Source organism: Scylla paramamosain, chromosome 24, assembly GCF_035594125.1.
Source record: "Scylla paramamosain isolate STU-SP2022 chromosome 24, ASM3559412v1, whole genome shotgun sequence".
NCBI classification, from domain to species: domain Eukaryota; kingdom Metazoa; phylum Arthropoda; class Malacostraca; order Decapoda; family Portunidae; genus Scylla; species Scylla paramamosain.
The window spans coordinates 141,721-162,479 of record NC_087174.1 but is presented as its reverse complement, the minus strand read 5'-3'; the positions used below and the strand labels follow the sequence as shown (position 1 = coordinate 162,479).

General features: G+C 43.3%; 1 protein-coding gene across 3 annotated transcripts; it reads left to right on the top strand.

The window, feature by feature from the left end:
• Positions 1–1,362: 1,362 nt before the first annotated feature.
• Positions 1,363–20,050, top strand: LOC135112530 (E3 ubiquitin-protein ligase TRIM33-like). Of its 3 annotated transcripts, XM_064026955.1 has the most exons (16): positions 1,363–2,274; positions 7,089–7,303; positions 7,474–7,593; positions 7,961–8,220; positions 8,586–8,780; positions 9,334–9,470; positions 10,013–10,272; positions 10,831–11,051; positions 11,324–12,161; positions 14,650–14,866; positions 15,227–15,364; positions 15,652–15,767; positions 16,083–16,319; positions 16,747–16,899; positions 17,295–17,485; positions 18,550–20,050. In XM_064026955.1, exons 1-15 carry the CDS (start codon positions 1,494–1,496, stop codon positions 17,475–17,477), a joined length of 4,071 nt encoding a protein of 1,356 aa, XP_063883025.1. In that variant the 5' UTR covers positions 1,363–1,493; the 3' UTR covers positions 17,478–17,485; positions 18,550–20,050. The 3 variants fall into 3 exon arrangements, with proteins under 3 accessions (XP_063883025.1, XP_063883026.1, XP_063883023.1); XM_064026956.1 differs by having other exon boundaries at positions 11,324–11,975; positions 17,295–20,050; XM_064026953.1 differs by having other exon boundaries at positions 17,295–20,050.
• The last annotated feature ends 709 nt before the right edge of the window (positions 20,051–20,759 follow it).

The following is a 20,759-nucleotide window of genomic DNA, read 5'->3' as shown; positions in this document are numbered from 1 at the left end:
CGAGAGGAAGGTTGTGGCTGCTCCTTTTAGCGATGCCGAACCAAGGTCACCGAAGAAGCCGCCGCCTGCCCAACTGGCCTCCCGCTGAGAGCAGGTCACTCAGAAGACGGAGACAACCCACACCTTCAGCGAGGCTGATTTGGTCGACCTCCTGACATGTACACGGATCTGATGGAACAGGAGTACCAGGCTATCCATGAGCACGAGTCTGCCCTCACTGTGGTGAAAAGGCTACTCCGTAAGGAAGACCGCTCCTGAGGAACCTCCCTGTCTCCCGGCCAGTGGAGACCATCCGCGGCAAGACAGCTGGGTCACCTACGACGATGCCTTTCCGCTCGACGAAAGCAGGAACCTCACCAAAGAGGAGTTGGTGAAACTCTTCTGCTAAGAAGACGGAATCCCGCTGGTATTGTCTTTATTTATTTATTTATTTATCGTAATTTCTTATGTTATAATGTTTGTCTTTTTCGTATATTATGTACTATGCTTTTAAAGTAATCAATAAAGACATAAGCAAGCAATTTTCTCTCACTCACCTCTACCAGCGAGAAGGAAACTACAAAGGAAAATTATGTAGATCTCCTGCGAAAGAAAATTACATAGAACAGTGAAATTATATGGGCACATTACTTAATATTCCCTCTCTCCCCCATCCCCTCGCCTCTACTAGTGAAAAGTGAAGGGCGAAAGAGAATTCTGTAGACCTCCTGCCGCTCACAGTGAAATCACCACCTTCCCCCTAAGCTGTACCTTGATCAGGAACGTGATGGTGCAGCGGACAGGGGGATCGGGACACCCTGGTGGAAAGCCATAGCTCTACCCTGTGGGACCAAGTTTTTAGGAAAGCTTTTGTGGAGGGCCTTCCTTAACCTCCTAGGTTTTTTAGCTTTTATTCCGAACAACGACAAGGCTAGTCAGGTCAGCACCCAATTGTTAGGTATGTTAGTGTGACCGTGAAGGCGTCACAATATTTAATGAGGTTCATCACGTCATTGTTATTGTTGCCATTAGAAAAACACTATTTCCATATTCGGTTTGGTAATGTTGAAGCAATTTTTCTATATACTAATAATTTACATATATTTTCCTAAGCCTATAGGCATCCTATATTCATATATCGACCACATTCCCACACGCCCCAATATATTTTACATCAGTGACCACAAGCAAAACATGTCAAAAATCCCGCGTCTTTCATATTACCAACCCCAAATACCAACTTCCCGTTATGCAAGCCTCTTACCAATCTCCACCAGTAGGAAGGATATGATAAAATAATGCTTGAGATAGAGAGAGATAGAATAGGCTGTATGGAAATAGTAAAAAGAGGTGAAATAAGGCAGGATTGGCGGGCCTGGCGGGACCCACAATGCCTTGATCATCACGACAACAAGAAAACATGTCGGTGCCTACACTGGACGACTGCCTTACTTTTCAGTTACAATTTCCGTATATCTGAGTCACGCCTTCAAGCTTGATGGTTGCACAAGGCAATGGCAGAATCTAGTTTGGACCTACGGCCATTAACGGCTCTGGAGAATTTGGTTGGAGTGCAAATCGGGAGTTTACAAATGGGTGAGGGAGGCCAAGCAGTGGAGGAGGAGAGTGCGAGACCCGATGGCGCGGACGCTGACCAACGCAACGCGATGAAACTAGTGGAGGATGACAGGGAAATGTCCAGTGTGTCCCCTGGGGCTGTGGCCGAGGCTGAGGAGGGGGCGGGGAGTCCTGTAAGGGAAGGTGACAGTGGGGAAGGAGAACGTGAGGAGGCCGAGTCAGCGCCCCGTTTGGACCCCGAGCGGCCTGAGGATGTCCCTCAGGTTGCACCTCTCCCCTTGGACCCCCCAGAGGCACTTCCCTCCCCTGAGGAGCCCTCGGCGAGTGAAGCGGAGCAGAGCAATGTGGAGAATACCGAACAAGTGACGGGGAGTGAGGTGGAGACCAGCAGGGCGTGGACTGTGAGTAGCAAGGAGCAGGAGCAAGAACCTTCCCCCACGGAGAGTGAAATGTTGGTGGTACAGGAACCCGAGGCCATGGAGGGAGGTGGGGACTCCAGTGCCAGCAGTGGGGGGGGAGAGGGCAGTGTGTCAGGCACGGCAGGGGCGGGGCCTGAGGAACAGTTTAGCTGGGACTCTGTGCATTGTGTGTTCTGTGATTCAAGTGCCCTGGACCAGGAGCCCAAGCTGCTGCCATGCCTGCACTCCGCCTGCAACAAATGTCTCACCCATGAGGCAGCCGAGCCAGAGATGAACAAGGACGAAGACATTGTGGCCAGTAAGTGCAGAATTTTACTTAACGTGTGTGCTATTGCAGCAAAGATACATACAATTATACTGTTGCTGATTATATGTTCTCATGCTGTTTCTAAAGTCGTGTTTGTAGATAGCAGTGCCTGACATAACCATCCTGTGCTGCTGCCTTGTATCACACTTGTTAGGTTCAACATTTTTCATCCAACACCTTCATTTTCTCAGTTCTACCTTCATTCCCTTTTGATTAGATTGTCAGTAATATTGCAGAGTCACATGTCGTATTGGCAAATGAAGCAATTTTTTTGTCGCAAGTAGATATGTAAAATTATGGTCTGTCTTGTCCTGCCTCTCTATACCTTGGACCGAATATTGCAAAAGCCGAGACCACTAATAAACCTTGACAAGACTAAACAAGGATCTAACCGGGATGGTATTGACTGGTGAGGTGGCGAATGTTGAAATGTATTGTCTCATACTTGGGAGCATCATAGGAAGTGAGAAATTGATCTGAGGATGTGATAGATTGGCTATGAGAGGTTCCTGCTGGGGATTGAACACCAGGCGGGATGTTCAAGGTAATTCTGAAACTCTCTGCCTGGATCTGTATTTGCTACTGCCTATAACTTCAATTCCTTCAAGAGCAAGGGTATTCTTGTGACAACTCTCTTGTGGATCAACATCTCCATTTTGGTGCCCTTGGCCAGAAGCCCTCTTGCATAAAAGAAAAAAAATATATGATAATAAATGCATACACAAAAAATGCAAATTTCATACACTACCAGTTAGGTCATGAGTGAACACCAAGGCCCAGTATAATTTAGGTGACCTTGACTGTCCTGTCTTGTCCATGCATTAAGGGTTAGACACGCCTGTGCATTGTGAGGGCTGTGGAGCAAAAAGAGTGAGTGCCCTGTCGTCTTCATTTCATATTCTGTGACCTGGTTAAGCATTCAAGCAGTTAATTAATCATATGAGCTTGTATTTAGATTCTCATTAGTGTACATGTGTATAGCTTTCAAGACACTTTTCCTCATTATTTTGCATAATTCTATTTGACTTATGTCGGCAAGTCACCCTTTTATAACCTGAGACTCCATTATACAGTGAACATTTCCCAAACCTCTGTTTACGGACTGGCACCTTCAGCTGCAATAGTTTTTTCAGACTTTTTGTTGCCCTTGGCCAGAGCAACTCTTCAAAAAACAAAACAACAACCACTGCTTTCCATATTCTGGCTGTGCTGTGCTGTGTTGCATTGTGCTTTGTTTCTTTGTATTACATAATTAAGCCATTTCCTGATGTCATATATTTAATTTGTTTGATTTTTTTTTTTTCATCTGTATTTATTTTTCTTCCTTTCTTTTCATGTATCTGCCAAAACTTATCAATCAGTTCTTTTTGCCTCAGTTTTGGAATTCTGAATGTGCAAATTTTTAATAACATAGTTTACATGTACTGCTTCCATAAGGGACACTGTCAAAACATGTGAAAGGCTACCTGTTGTGATGCTCAGGAAATATATAACCCTTTTCTCCCCCACTGATATTTAACCATGAAGCATCAATTTTTACTTGACTCACTCCCAAAATGCTAGCTATTTCCTATAATTTCCCATCAGTTATTAAAGAAATTAACTTTTTTTTTCTTATTTTACTTGCATTCTGGAATTTATTACCTTCATCCCTTGGCTGTTGTTGTGTTTGTATGTTAAGCTTTACTCCCAGTGAGGTCTAAAGCACTGTTCAGGGGGTGCTGTGAACTTATCATTAAACCCAGCTGTGACCTCACTGAACGTTTCCCTTTGTGTCTCACAACACAAGGGGGCAGTCACAGCCTGCCCTCTAAAGACAACTCTCTTCCTCCACACAAAACTACAAGCACCTAATAACACACACACCCTTCACTCAAAAATTTTAAAATCATCATGGCGACTCCTACACCAGCCTCGGAGTCCCCATCTGGGGAGGGGATCATAAATGTCCCCAGGTCGGACTGCCTTTCTGTCGACGACCTTAAGTGTCTTGACAACCCCCTCAATTTTTTATTCATTAACTTCTGCAATATTCGCGGTCTAAGATCTAATTTTCAATCTGTAGAACACCACCTCTCCTCTTCTAAACCTCATCTTCTTTTCCTCACTGAAACTCAGGTGTCTGAGGCAACTGACAGTAGCCCCTTTTCTGTTCCCTCCTACTTTCTCTATCCTCATTTTCAATCCAAAGCTGGATGCTGCGTCTATGTGCGCAATGACTTAACCTGCTCTCGTGCCCACGCTCTTGAATCTTCCGAGTTTTCCACCATCTGGCTACAACTATGGAGTCACTCTCATACTAAATTTATCTGTGCTGTATACCTCTAACCTAACTCCTCTGATTATAAGAAATTCTTTGACTACTTAACTTCCAAAGTGGAGCACATTCTGACCCTCTTCCCTTTTGCAGAGATCTCCATTCTTGGAGACTTCAATGTTCATCACCATCTATGGCTTTCCTCTCCCTTCACTGACCATCCTGGTGAACTAGCCTACAACTTTGCTATCCTCCATGACCTAGAGCAATTGGTGCAACACCCTACTCGTATTCCCAACCGTCTTGGAGATACGCCCAACATTCTTGACCTTTTCCTGACCTCTAATCCTTCTGCTTATGCTGTCACCCTTTCTTCTCCATTGGGCTCCTCCAATCACAATCTCATATCTTTATCTTGTCCTATCACTCCAATCCCTCCTCAAGATCCCTCTAAGCGAATGTGCCTCTGGCGTTTTGCCCCTGCTAGTTGGGGGGACCTGAGGAGGTATTTTGCTGATTTTCCTTGGAATGACCACTGCTTCCGTGTCAGAGTCCCGTCTTTGTGTGCTGAGCGCATAACAGAGGTGATAGTGTCCCTTAAGATTCTTAAACATCTATCACTTCACAACCTTCTATCTGATCTCCAGTATGGGTTCCGTCAAGGCCGCTCTACTGGTGATCTTCTGGCTTTCCTTACTGAGTCTTGGTCATCCTCTTTTAGAGATTTTGGTGAAACTTTTTCTGTTGCCTTGGACATATCAAAAGCTTTTGATAGAGTCTGGCACAAAGCTTTGATTTCCAAACTACCCTCCTACGGTTTCTATCCTTCTCTCTGTAACTTCATCTCAAGTTTCCTTTCTGACCGTTCTATTGCTGTTGTAATAGACGGTCACTGTTCTTCTCCTAAATCTATTAACAGTGGTGTTCCTCAGGGTTCTGTCCTGTCACCCATTCTCTTCTTATTATTCATTAATGATCTTTCAAACTAAACTTCTTGTTCTATCCACTCCGCTGATGATACCACCCTGCACTTTTCCACGTCTTTTCGTAGACGTCTAACCCTTCAGGAGGTAAACATATCACGCAGGGAAGCCACAGAACGCTTGACTTCTGATCTTTCTAATATTTCTGATTGGGGCAGAGCAAACTTGGTATTGTTCAGTGCCTCAAAAACTCAATTCCTCCATCTATCAACTCGACACAACCTTCCAGACAACTATCCCCTCTTCTTCAATGACACTCAACTGTCCCCCTCTTCTACACTGAACATCCTTGGTCTGTCCTTTACTTATAATCTGAACTGGAAACTTCACATCTCATCTCTAGCTAAAACAGCTTCTATGAAGTTAGGTGTTCTGAGATGTCTCCGCCAGTTTTTCTCACCCCCACTCACCTGCTAACTCTGTACAAGGGCCTTATCCGGCCATATATGGAGTATGCTTCACATGTCTGGGGGGTTCCACTCATACTGCTCTTCTAGACAGGGTGGAGTCAAAAGCTTTTCGTCTCATCAACTCCTCTCCTCTAACTGACTGTCTTCAGCCTCTCTCTCACTGCCGCAATGTTGCATATCTGGCTGTCTTCTACCGCTATTTTCATGCTAACTGCTCTTTTAATCTTGCTAACTGCATGCCTCCCCTCCTTTCACAGCCTCGCTGCACAAGACTTTCTTCTTTCTCTCACCCCTATTCTGTCCACCTCTCTAACGCAAGAGTTAACCAGTATTCTCAATCATTCATCCCCTTCTCTGGTAAACTCTGGAACTCCCTGCCTGCTTCTGCATTTCCACCTTCCTATGACTTGAATTCCTTCAAGAGGGAGGTTTCAAGACACTTATTCATCAATTTTTGACCACTGCTTTGACCCTTTTATGGGACTGGCATTTCAGTGGGCATTTTTTAATTAGATTTTTGTTGCCCTTGGCCAGTGTCCTTCCTACATAAAAAAAAGAAAAAAAAGCTGTGTGTGTGTGTGTGTGTGTGAAACAAAAGCTGTGATTATTGCTATTATTTTTTCTAGTGACTGTCTTCTCTTACCAGTATGTTTTTCTTCTTCTTCTTCTTCTTCTTCTTCTTCTTCTTCTTCTTCTTCTTCTTCTTTTTCAGCACATTCCTTATTAATACAACACTCCTTTTCTGTTCAGACATTAAGGCAAATTGGGGAGGTGAGAAGAAGCCTTGGACAAAACTGGTTGGGAAAAAAAAAAATCCCATCCCATCCCTTGTGTTTCTCTCACCTCCTCCCCCACTCTCCTTTTCATTACAGAAGATATTAAGTATGCACTCACTACCTCATGCATTCTTCCTTCCCCACATCCTTGTCATTTTCTTCATAACATCTGCCTCCTACATCTTTCCCCTTATCCTCAAACTTAAACTCATATGACAGTCACAGTTATCCAAAATTTTAGTTACATGTGTATTTAGGTTAAGTCCTCATTTCTGTTCCAAATTCTAGGTAGATGTGTACCATTTTTCCTATATGTATAGTTTTTCCTATCAGTTAATGAAGAAATCAACTCCATACTGACACACACAAACTCTTTCAGTGGACCCGCTGATCCACTGTCCAGTATGCAAGAAGGGTTTCTCTCAGGAGAGCATTCTTGACAACATGTTTGTGTGTGAGGCGCAGAGCAACAGCGAGCGGGGACCTAATGGCAGCGTGGAGGAGAGCTTCACCTGCACCTCCTGCAGTGACGAGGCTGTGGCGACCGGCCTCTGCACCGACTGCTCTGAGTGGCTGTGTGACCAGTGCATTCAGGTGAGGGGCTTGTGTTGTTGTTGTTTTCCTCCTCTTTTGACTATTATTATTAAGTGTTATTATTACTATTGTATATGGATAGATAGATTATTATTATTGTTGTCGTTATTGTTATTACTGCTTCTACAAAAACCACTGCCAACACTGATACCCATTCCCCACTGTTTCAGGCCCACAAGAGAGTGAAGGTGACCAAAGACCACATCATTAAGGCCAAGGGGGAGGTGGACTCAGACTCGCCCTCCAAGACGCAAGTGAAGAAGTCCCTCTTCTGTAATGTGCACTCTAAGGTAAGAGTAAGGGTGAGAGTGCCACAGTGAGGGCCAGAGTGCCACATTGAGGGCCAGAGTGCCACAGTGAGGGCCGGGGTCCCACAATGAGGACTGGGGGAAGGGCCGTGTCTGAGAATGCCTCAGGTTCTCATTTGGAATGTTTCCAAAAGATCATTGATGTTTTGTTAAGTTATACAAGTATTTTTCCTATTGTTGATGGTAGAATTCTTATTAAACTGTCACTAGGATCATGGAAACATCCTTGATAACCTTTGCTAATCTCACCAGAATCATGAAAACATCCTTAATAACGTCTGTAGTCTCCAAAGTACATGAAAATCTATTGCTGTTTGAAATCCAGTCACATCCATATTCTCTCCTTCAGGAAAAGTTGAACCTCTACTGCCAAACCTGTGACCAGCTGACGTGTCGAGACTGCCAGCTAATAGAGCACCGAGAACACAAGTACAAGTTTTCAGAGGAGATGGCAAACCTGACCCGGGAGAGGCTTCGTCAGTTTCTCATGGACATCCGGAAGAAGAGAGGCTACATAGAGAACGCTAAGGAGCTCGTGGCCGAACGCAGGCAGCAGATCCTCAACAAGCAGGAGTCAGTGCAGGCGGACATCAACAGGCTGGTGGAGACGTGAGTGTGGGAGGCTTGTGTTGCTGGTGTGTGTGTGTGGTCAATCAAATATCTATATCTATCTGTTTGTATGTATGTATGTGTGCATGTTAGTGGTCAATTAAATATCTGTATTTGTCTTTCTCTTTCTATTCTTTGTCAGGGGCCAAGGGTATGAGTATCTATCTATATCTGTGTGTGTGTGTGTGTGTGTGTGTGTGTGTGTGTGTGTGTGTGTGTGTGTGTGTGTGTGTGTGTGTGTGTATGTGTGTGTGTATAAGGAAGAGATGTAGGATAGTAAAGGTTAAGATTCTAAAGTAAGCAATGCAGGATAATAAAAAAACAAAAAAAAGCTCCTTGTTTCACCCAGCAACTTTTTCCTTCAGGTTCATTGACATCATCAGAACACGAGGCAACACGCTGTTTGAATTGCTGCGGGAGGTGTGCAATAGCAAGCAGGAGCAGCTAGACAAGAAGAATGAGGTGCTGCTACACTTGGGCTCCCAGGCAGACCATTGCATCACTGTGGTGGAGGCCGTGCTCACCACCTCCTCCGACATGGCTCTGCTCTACTCCAAAAAGTAATGGCTGCTTTACATATAAAACTTAGGAATAGAATATCATGTACTTTTACTTCTATCTATCTATCTGTGCGGCTGATTCCCACAAGGTGAGGGCAGAAGTACTTTCTCTTCTCCATTGGGGGCCAAGGGACTAAGGAATTGGTGTGACTGATTATGGATATGAAATTTGTGAATCTTGACTTCCTCATTTTTAGGGGAGACATTCTTGGTAAATGTATGTATCTGTCTATTTATTTATATACCAGGACATCAATCCCATATAGGGGGGTCCGAACAAAGCGCCAAGCACTCACACTCTCAGCCGCCTCAGCCCTGGATGAAAGGGATAGTCTCCTGGCCCTCTATACGACACTCCAGGAGCTTAAGTGAACCACAGCTAGCCATATACTTCCATTGCAAGGCCCGGCAACACACACCTGTTTACCGTCATCCCTTCATAATGAGACCCTTGCACCTAACATATATTAACTTGAGTGAATGTGTTATACCTATTACTTGTCTGTTGATCCTAACTTAACTTATATTAACTCTCCTTAATATAATTGTACAGACTATTGATGGAGCAGGTGTTGAAGGTGGACAAGGACTCGCCTGACCGGAGTCTCTTTGACCGCTTCAAGGCAAAGCTGAATTCTGGAGATGACATTTCCCTCAGGATATCCAGCGAGTCACGGGGGCTCGGCAAAGGTTAGTGTGTTCTTTACATTGGTGGCAAGTTAACCTGACCTAACATGACTGAGAGGACAGGTTAACTTACAGCTGCTACTGTCATTTGTGGGAGGAGGATTTGTTTAGTAGTGTTCAACCAGAGACAATTTTATTTCTTCTGCCCTCCTCCTCCATTAGCTGTAACATAGTTCTCTATTTTCCCTTCTATCTTCTTCCCAGCCATTCTTCTAGTTAGTCAATCTCTCTTCTTCCAACAATTCTAATCTAGTTGGTCGAAGAATTTTTCTTGTACCTTTCATTAAAGAATTCTTAAATGAAATTGGCTGTAGCATAAAATAGGAGAACTGTAATGCATAGCTTTTGTTTGTGGGGGAAAGGTATAAATGCTTGTCGACATGGCAGTGTGATGTGTTACAATGTGTGTAAAGTATTCACAAAGTTGCATAATACATTGCCTTATCCTCTACATGTTCTTACTCCCCACAATCTATTTATTAGGCAGTCTATTAGTAGACAACAAGATCTACATAGATTACCTTATTGTTCTTACTCCCCCACAGCTCTGAAGGATGTGGGCTATCTATTAGTAGACAACAAGATATACCCTCCCCCTGATGCGGGGCTGCAGAGCAAGGCCCGCTCGTCCCAGCCCTCCCCAGTGGAACAGGCAGCCTCACCCCAGCCCCCACAGCCCCCCCAGCCCCCAGCACTCACACCTATGCACTCACACATCCAGCAACAGCAGCAGCAACAACAACAGCAGCAGCAGCAACAGCAGCAGCAACAACAGCAGCAGCAGCAGCAACAGCATCATATACAAGTAATTATTTGTTGTTGTGTAAATTGATCATTGAATTTCCTATCATGAAGGCTTGCTTAAAAATATTCTAAGACTGTAGATATTATTGGTTGGATTTTCATGAGTTTTTTTTTCCCATTGATGATATGGAAACCATCAGATTATCACAAGAATCATGAAAATCCCTTTGAGTGAAAAAAGTTATTAGAGCATTCAAGAAACAAAGACAAGCACAGGAATAAGTGGAGGACAGAGGGCTGGAATATTTGAGAGAAATAGATGGTAGGAAAATGAGAGGATTAGAGTATGCAAGGATGGAAACAGATAAAGGACAGGGTGATGAAATGTGTGAGAGAAATGGATGAAAGGAGAGTTAGAGGAATAGATTGCACAAGAATAGAATTGCATGGAGGACAGAATACTGAAATATGAAAAGGATGAGAAGTGAATGAGTTGATTAAGGCATGCAAGGACAGGAATAAATGGAGAACACTGCTACGGAACACTTACACAGAAAACATGCCAAATGCACATAGAAACTGACACTCATAACTCATACTAATGATTTACACATCACAGGGCGGCAGCAACATGCACCACAAGTTTCACACATTTGGTCCAGCTCCTCCTGGCCCAGCGAACCCTCCAGGGCTGGTGAGGATACAGCCCAAGCCCTCCACACAGTCCCACCCCGGCCCCAGCCACTCCAACTTCCCTCGTATGCCTCAGCTCACCCAGGGCCGCTCCTCGGATGTCTCCTCCTCTGTATCCTCCACCACTCACCCCATTGGAGAGAACAGGTATGCAGCTATAGTTTTTGCTGTTTCTGTTCATCAGTTTATCTGTTTCCTCAAATTTTGTGGAGATTTGTTGCCTTACTTGCTGTTGCTCTTTGCACTTTCTCCAGTGTGGCATGAATGGTCTCAACACTGTTGCAGTCAATTTTCTGAACTTCCTGATTACAATGGCTATTGTATAGTCCCTGATCTAACCTAACAGCCAAGCATAACATAATATTCCCAAACCTGTCCCATTGCAACCTAAGCTAACCCAACTTTCCCTGTGCTTGCAGTCACCTGCGTGGGTTGCTGGGCTCTGGAGGTACGTACAAACTCAATACCTTCAACCCACACTTAGCGGCACGGCTGCAGCAGCACCAGCAACACCAGGGGCAGCCGAGGCACCATGAACAGCAGCCTGCCAGCAGGCCGTCTCTGCCATTCAGACAGAACATCAACCCAGCTGCTGCCGTGGCCATGGCCAACATCTCCCAGATGGCAGCCGTATCTGCTGCCAGCAGCAACCCACTGGGCATGGTGAACATTGCCGCGCAGCTCAATCCTCCCTCGGGCATTAGCATCACCCCTGTGCCACAGCAGAAGGCGCACCAGCAGCCACACCAGCCGGCGCTGCCACACCAGCAGCAGCACGCGCAGCACCAGAAGCAGCAGCACCTCACGCTGCACGGCATCCTGCGCAACACACTGTCACAGCCCAACATTGGCCCCAAGCCAGACTCAAGGCAGGCATCCCCACACAGCACACAGCAGCAGCAGTCCCATGTGAAGAAGGACAGCAGCTCCCCCACACCTTCCTGGCACATCCCCCAGACAGCCGAGTCCTCCAAGTCATCCCTCAACGCCTCGCCAATGGTCTCCATCCCATCGGAAAACGTGGACAACTCCTTCAAGATCATGTTGGGGTCGTCTAAATCTAATGGAGGGGTGAGTTCTACTTCTCCTCCCACCACTACCACCACCACAACCTCCAACAACAGTACAACCTCCAACACTCCTCCAAACTTGCCCCCACTGACCAGGATTTTAGGGTTTCGGTCCATTCTCCCCAAGCCCTCAGCGTCCTCAGAGGTGCCAGCCGACTCCAGTATGCCGTCCCAGAGTGTGGGCCAGGTAAGGTTCAGGGTGTTTTGCAAGGTTTTCAAAGATGGGTTGCAAGGTTTTTGAGGTGTCTTGCAGTTTTCTTTTTTTCTTAAGGTATTTTGCAAAGTTTTCCAAGGGTGTCTTGCAAGGTTTTCAAGGCCGTAACGTCTCACTCAGCTGGATACTCACAGCCACTCATTACTTCACGTACTTAACTCAACCTTGTCAGAACTTGTTTGTTTATTGCAGCCACAACCACCACCACCATGACTGTCACCCTACAACACAAGTATCTTGTCTAACTGTGCTTACTGAATCTTATTAATTTTTGTTAATGTTTTCTTCAGTTAACCAATTCAGATCCTTTAATAGGGAAAGACTCAGATCCTTTGATAGAAACTCATATCCTTTGATAGAGACTCAGATCCTTTGATAGAGACCCAGATTTTTTTATAGAGACTCAGGTCCTTTGATAGAGGCTCAGATCCTTTGATAGAGACACAGATTCTTTGATAGACACACAGATTCTTTGGTAGAGACCCTGATTTTTTTTATAGACTCGGATCCTATGATAGAGACTCAGATCCTTTGATAGACACCCAGAATTTTTAATAGATTCAGATCCTTTGATAGAGACTCAGATCCTTTGATAGAGACACAGATCCTTTGATAGAGACTCAGATTCTTCAATAGACTTGGATCTTTTAATGCAGACTCAGATATTTTAATACAGACTCAGACTTTTGATACAGACTCGGATCCTTTGACATAGGCTCAGATCTTTTGATACCGACTTGGATCTCTTTGATACCGAGTCAGATCCTTTGATAAAGACTAAGTTCTGTTGATAAAGACTCATATTTGTTGATAGAATTTTAGATCCTGTAAGACATTCAGATTCATTGATAGTGAAGTGTGGTGTGGGCTGATAAACTCTTGATGGTGTAGTGTGGGATAGCGAAGTCTGGTGTGGACAGATAGGGATGTGGTGTTGTGGTGTGGGTGTAGTGAAGTGTGGTGCAGAGTGAGAGGGATGTGGTGTGGGTGTAGTGAAGTGCGCTGCGGACTAACAGACGTGTAGTGACTTAACATAGTACTAACAATATATACCTGATGGGCACTGTTTTTGATACGCCAGTATGGGACTTTCAATGGTGAAATGTTTGTCTTGTTCTCTTTCTCTTTTTCTCTTCGTTATCACATATACAATACTTATAGCCAAGACATTTGATATCCCACTAGTCTATACTGGATAGAGGAGGTAGGTACTGTAATTAATTCTCTCTCATTGTGCTGGTATTCTGCCTCTTCACTCCTCTAAATAGCAAAAGGTAAGAGGGTGTATAGAACTGTAGATGTTTTCTTGTGTCCCTTCAGTATTTCTTAGTGTTCCCTAACTTAATAGTGTATTTAGGTCTTGAATCACTAGAGTACATATTTATTATTTATTCTTTATTGTGTCATTTGCTTGCTGTCTCAAACTTTTAAGCTCTGTTATGCATCCAGCTATTTGTCTTGGGTGTCTTCAATATCTCTGTTACTTGTCAGTTAATTCTTTGGTATCTAGAGTAACTTTCTAGTAGCATGTAACTTCCTTGCTACCTCAAGCCTTCATTCCTATAATATATCAGTCTTCTTACTAAGAAATTAGGTGTGTTTTCTCTTTCACATTGTACTTAGGTGTGAACAGTCTCGAGTATGGATGGTATATGTTTTGATAGAAGCAGTGAAGTGTGTGTGTGTGTGTGTGAAGATGAGGAAGTGATACCTCAGGATTCTTGCATAAATCTTCTTCAAGAACAGTGTGGTGACAAAATAACTGAATCTTTGACTTTATGGAGGCTCGAACTCTTTTCACAGAACGGTCTTGCTTAATTTCACCTGGAAAATAGATGGTAGTCCCTTCAGCCCTTGACTGGTTATAGGGCTTTTTATTTAACTTGAGATGGTAGCCTGTTAATCACTTAATTCCTGATAACACTTCTTATTTCATCTGAATAATTAAAAACAATTTAGCAGAGCAAGAAAAGACTTGGATAGCATGTACCTAAAGTAATACACATTTTCTAAAACATATCTAATTACTTGGAAGTATCTGTCCATTCTATCTGCATACCAAGCTGTCAGTCCCACACAGGGTAACTTAGACAAAGCACCACTCACAGTATATATACAACGAAAAAAAGAAGAAAACATTCACAAATTTTTACAGAACCAAATCCTTGTCAAAATGTGAAAGTGTGAGGTACATTTTGTCCCAAAACTAAGGGGTGTATTATCAAATCTTTCACTGTCCTATCTTTACTTTTAACAGGTTTAAGTGGTAATGAGAGGGTTTTTCAGGGGTGTAGTGGCAGTTTAGCAAGGATCCTGCATCACTAATGGGAAAAAACATCAATGAGAACCTAACTAATCATCTGTGTGGCCTTAAAAATAGCCCTTGTGAGATTCCAAAAGATTTTAAAGTAATTTTCTATACCTCCTTCTCCACACCCTTACCCTAGACTCACTTTTCCAGGACTCATCATCAGAGGATACCAAACTCAAAGTCATAGCAGCTCCCATGGTCTCTATCAGCCTGTCAGCGCTCACCTCAGCCACCTCCTCCACCACTACCACCAGCGCCTTCACCAGTGCCAGGGTGAAAGAGGAGCCAGCAACCCGTGCCGACAGTTCATCTAGTCCCTCTAGTGGTGTCACGAGTGCTGAGGACAGATTACACGTCACGGAGAATGGTAAGGCTTGGCTGGATTGATATTACCTGCTCTGGAGAAGGTTTATAGTGAAGGAATTGCAGTGGTTGAACCCATTCTAGTACCAGAAGTGTCTTGGTTCTCCTTCCCTGAAAAGTTAATGCTGTAGGTCAGTGAAAAATATGAGAAGACAGAGGATTTTAAGGATTTCAGTAAAAGATAGTTGAGTGGAATAAGGATGAAAACAGAATTTAGAGTAGAATTGAGAATAGGGATGAGGATAGATCTATAGACAGTCAGAACAAGATGATAACAGAAAATAATTGAATAAAATAGTGCTGAGAACAGAATAGAGTTGAGAATCAGAACAACATAAATTCCCCTCTGCTTGGCGTTCTTCAGGTGACGGCAGGAGTCAGAAGAGGAGAGACGAGCAGAACAATGACAGTGAGGACAGCTTGCCAGGACTCACAATAGACATGGGCACCACAGACTCGGCTACCACGGTGCCCAGTGAGCCTAGGAACGGTAAAAACTTGGGTAAGAACTGGCATGTTAGTGTATGAATGTTACATGGCGGGTGGAGATGTTTAACAAAGGAGGCATTTCTAGTGATGCACCATTTAAGATTAAAAACCCCAAACAATAGAAGTGAATGCAACACTTTGACTTCTGAGCTCAGTTGTACTCTCTTGTTCCCTGTCATTATATGTGGTGTATTCTCTTCTTCTCCCTCTTCATATCAGCTGTACTAATCCCATTCCTGACATTCATGCTTCCTCTAGTCTTTTGCTGTGGATTTTCAAGTGTGTGTGTATGTATTTCAGGCATTGCACCGGGCACGTCTGTTCCCTGGAAGAAAGACCCCAATGATCCGAATGATGACTGGTGTGCCGTGTGTTGGGACGGTGGGGATCTCATCTGTTGTGACTTCTGTCCTAAGGTGGGTGGGGTGTCAGCGTATTGTCCTGTCAGAAGTGTTTAGGGAAAGGCAAGGATTTAAGGGAAGCATATGATAGAATAGATAGGCAAGTTTGTTTCTCAAGATGTGCCAATTTACTTTTTAGAGCTACATAATAGTGAGTGAGTAATATACAGACTGGACCATCACTTGGGGCAGTAAAAATCTATAAACAAAGGGCTTGGCCTACCAAAAGTGCCAATCCCCAAAAAGTGAAGTTTGAGGATAAGTTTTAGTCAGTAAGAATGTTAAGAGTAGGAGGTGGTGTGGGAGGGACATGAACCATTCCCATTCCAGGTATTCCATGTCCACTGCCACATCCCCACTCTGACACACCTTCCCACGGAGAATGAGAAGTGGCAGTGCATGTTGTGTACAGACATCGACAGCCTGCAGCTCCCTGATGCCAATGACAAATCAAAAAGAAAGTTGGAACTCACGACCCGAGATCTCAAGGTGGCCCAGAGGATACTGTTGGAGCTCTACTGCAACTATGAAGCGTCTCAGCCCTTCAGAGAACTGGTGGATCGGGAGGTGAGTGTCTTAACTGGTTTTCTTATATTAATTGCCCTGAAAATTGAACAAAGAAGTAGGAAAATGGACACAGACACTGTACTGGTTTTCTTATGCTACTGCCACAGAATATTGTATAAAAGTAAAAAAAAATGTATGCTAACACTCTATACTTCTTTTCTTAGGCTGATGTCACAGAAAATTGTATAAAAAGTAGAAAATGGACATTAACACTCTATACTGGTTAATTTATGCTAATGCCACAAAAAATTGATGGAAAAAAGGAAAAATGTACATAAACACTCTGTACTGGTTTTCTTACACAAACAGCACAGAAAATTTAACAAAAAATTGTAAAAGTGAACAGAAACAGTATATAAAAAATAGGGTAATTGAGAGATGCAGGCCCTCATTTTGCTTTGTTAGTGAAGCATGACAAACCTTACAGTTGACGGAATACTATGAGGTCATCAAGCACCCAATGGCCCTGGAGATTGTGAAGAGAAAGCTGGCCACAGACTCCTCTGACCCTTACCAGTGTTTGGAGGACTTCGTCAGGGACATCAGACTCATCTTTAAGAACTGCTATGAATTTAATCCAGTAAGAGAAGTATTTTTTACACTCTTTACAAGGTGGTGAGGGAGTTCAAAGAGCAATTTTTTTCTAACTTGCAGGGCACCCCAAAGGAAGTACCCTGCATCTGCTGAGGTCTCAGGACTGGAGTAGGTGCAGGGTAAGGAACAGTCTTATAATGAAGGGCCAGGGATAAACCAATGTATGTTGCAGGACCTTTCTGTGGTTGTGCCATGCTCCTGGGGTGTACGAGAAGTATGGCGGCCCATGAGACCGTCCCTTTCCTCTCAGGGAGTGACAGGCTAAGAGTGTGAATGTGTGGTGCCATGTCTGGGCCACCCCATGTGTGATTGTTGGCCTGGTATATAGATAGAATTTCACCTGCGATGCTTATTCTGACAGTCTGTCCATTCACTCCACAGAAAGACACAGAAATCTACCAAAATGCCAAGATTCTAGAGGACTTTTTTGAGCAGCTACTGGAGAAGTGGTTGACAGACTATGCATTTGACACCATGGATGGCGTGCAGGACCCAGACACTCCAGAACCAAAGAAGAAAAAGAAACCCAGCAAGGAGCCAGAGGGTGTATTTCACTTTCACTGAACTCTTTGGTTGGTAGTAAATAGGAAAAAACACTTGTGCATATTCTCTCTCTCAGCAGATCTTCGACATATGCAGACGTAAAGTTAGTTTTTTATATTCCCTGTGAAGAAGAAAAACATTGGCCTTGTTGAATTAAATGAGTGGTCATTTTTTCTGGGTTGATATTTGCCAAGATCTCAGAGTGTGTATTGTGAAGTGTGGGAGAGAAGGTGAGAGAAAGACAATAAGAATATGAAGTGTAAGAAGATAGAAAGAGGAACGAAAGGAAAGAGAAGAGAGATGTAGCATAGAGTTGTGCAGATGAGAGAAGAAGGGAGGAAAGAAAATAAGAATAGAGAAGAGGTAGGGAGGCAGGCAAAGAACAGGAAGGGGAGGGAGGGTAAGAGAGAAAGAAGAAGAGAAGAATGTGTTGGCATTGAACTGAAGAACACACACACACACACACACACACACACACACACACACACACACACACACACACACACACACACACACACACACACACACACACAAAAAAAAAAAAAAAAGGTTGTTTTCATGCCTCATATGTGACCAACAAACATGTTCCTTATTCCTGATATTGTGAAATATTTTATGCTTTCTCCTGTTGTAGTATACTTAAGTCCTCATCTATTTATTTTTTTATGAGTGAAGGAGGCTGGTTGAGGGCACAAAAAATGGTTTAAGGTCAGTTCAATTGCTATTCCCCAGAAAGGTCAGTAGGAGAAAGGGTTTGCAAAAGTTTTGTTAACATCTTGAAACTCCTCTCTTAAAACAGTGGCAGTTGTAGGAAGGTGGAAAAATCATAAACAGGTGGAGAGATCCAGAGTTTATCCGTGAAAGGAATGAATGAGTGAAGATGCCTATGTCTCTCATAAGTATGGCAGTCTGAATAGTGATGTGAGTTGGGAAGAGAAAACCAAGCAGAGTGTTCCAGAGTTTACCAGTGAAAGGAATGAAAGAGTGAAGCTACTTGTTAACTCTTGTATTAGTGAGCAGTAGTGATCCTTGAAACAAACCCTTCACCAAAGAAGTGTCTCACAACAAGACAAAACCTTTTATATTACTCCAGTGGCTACTCTGTGTGGACTTGGCTTCATTGTACTGTCCTTTGCTCAATACCAAGCTATGATCCTTGAAACACAGCGAGTCCTCAAGGAGACACAAGGCAGACCCGAGGCAGACCCAGTGCAGGCAGCCAGGCAGACAGACAGACAGGTAGGCAGGCAGGCAGACAGACAGGGTAACAAGCAGATAAAACATACCATTAATAAGTCAAACCACATGTTTTATATATATATATATATATATATATATATATATATATATATATATATATATATATATATATATATATATATATATATATATTTTTTTTTTTTTTTTTCTATCTGTCTGTCTCTTTTTGTCTGTCTGTCTATATTTGTCCCTTCGTCAAGTAGGAGTGACCTATTGTTTGCAGCTGTAGTTTTATGATGACAATGATGACGATGAAATAGCAATGATCACTTCTTTGTGCTAGTTATTTATTGTTTGTGTAGTTTTATACATAGTTGTTTGTGTGAGGAGGTTAAGTTCCTCTCTGTATGTATAGCTGCATTATTATTATTATTTTTATTTTTTTATTTTTTTTTTTTTATTTATTTTTTTTTTTTTTGTGTGTATATTTGTTTGTTTAGAACAGTGACGAGTATAAATTTTCCAATCTGTCTTTTATAAAGACCTTCGCCTTTCAGTACACTGAGATGATTGACAGTGACACGTCCCTTCATTCATGGAGAGCTGGTGTGCATGAGTCACCTGTGAGTAAGAGTAGAGGGGGTGGAGGCTGTGTTGCCAGCCTCCCTGTGCCTCACACCCTCACTGTGGAGGTGAGGGAGGAAGGTATGGGATGAGTGGAGTCCTGGCCATCCTTCCTCTACCTCACACCCCTGCCTTGGAGATGAGGGAGGAAGATGGAGCATGAGTGAGCACCCTGTCAGCTCTCTCATTCCACACACTCACACCCTGGAGGTTAGGGGGAAAGGTGAGGCACGAGTGAGCTACCTTGTCAGCCTCATCATGCCTCCCAGCCATGGCCTGGTTGAGGTGTGAGTGAGGCTGTCAGGTGCATCATGTGAGGGTGCAAGAACTAAAGGGAAAGTGCAAGAAGCCAATTGGTCTTCATATGGTAGTCTCTGAAGCTCTCACAGTTCTGCAAGTGCTGCAGCCTGGCTGGTGTGAGGGTGCTTGGTGCCTAGTGACAAACACACAGGCAAGGAAAGCTGCCACTCTCCCTCCACAACCAACAAACACTTCCAAAACTTTTCACTGAAGGAAAACATCTAAGGTTTCTTTCAGTAATGCCCAGGGAACAGTCATTGCTGTTACTGCACAATGTTAAATATTTCCAAATCTACATACTACATTTCATTGTTATGTTTGTGTTGTATTCCATTCACTCATGTTCTGTATTTTAAAAGTGACAGTTTGAAGACGCAACCAAATTATTACCTGTAATATTTTTCGTAAAATCCTCTCGGTGAATTTACCTGTATAATTTTTATCACAAAATAAATTAACATGAAATTTAAGTGATGTTGATTTTTAGTTGTTGTATAAGTTACTATATTTGTTGACTGTTTACAGTTGCAGTGTTGAGTGTAGAGTGTGGTGCATCACTGCCTTTGTGTCAGTGGTGGTGACAGCTGTGCCTGGAGATCAGAGGTCAGGTTAGCAATGCGCTGAGTGGTGAGGGACGCCATCTCACAGTATTACTTGATATTATGTACATGGGTAGGATTATTGGTGAGGGAAGGGAGGAATTGTCTGACTGATTTAGTTAAGGAACATGTCGGATTATTTCACAGCATTACCGGTCTGAATATATGGTAAGAGTGAGAGAGTGAGACATACATTCACAGTAATCAGTCCTTAACTTTCAGCCATTTCATTTTGTTTTATTTTATTCTTTTTCCTTTTCTTTTTCCATATATCTTTAATAGACATCACATGATATGGTGCACTGTATTTTTGGACACAAATACCTAAACATAAAATTTACACACACACACACACACACACACACACACACACACACACTCAGGAGGGTGGGACTGCTAGCCTTTCACTGGCAGGCTACAAGCTCACAGCATATTGGCTGACACCTGTTAGGCATCTCTTCCCTGTAAGGTGACCAAAGGCTCCAGACTGAAAGGAGATGAGCCTGAATTGTCTCCACCCAGATGTCAAATAAAATATGAATAAATAATTGAGCAGCTACTAAAAGGTTTCATTTGTTAA

What these genes read in the sequence shown, in the direction of transcription:
- LOC135112530 (XM_064026955.1), top strand. Translation starts at nt 1,494, where the DNA reads ATGGCAGAATCTAGTTTGGACCTACGGCCATTAACGGCTCTGGAGAAT. An exon ending in GTCACGGGGGCTCGGCAAAG is followed by an intron (nt 9,471 to 10,012) that starts GTTAGTGTGTTC and finishes ACTCCCCCACAG; the next exon opens with CTCTGAAGGATGTGGGCTAT. An exon ending in AGCAACAGCATCATATACAA is followed by an intron (nt 10,273 to 10,830) that starts GTAATTATTTGT and finishes TACACATCACAG; the next exon opens with GGCGGCAGCAACATGCACCA.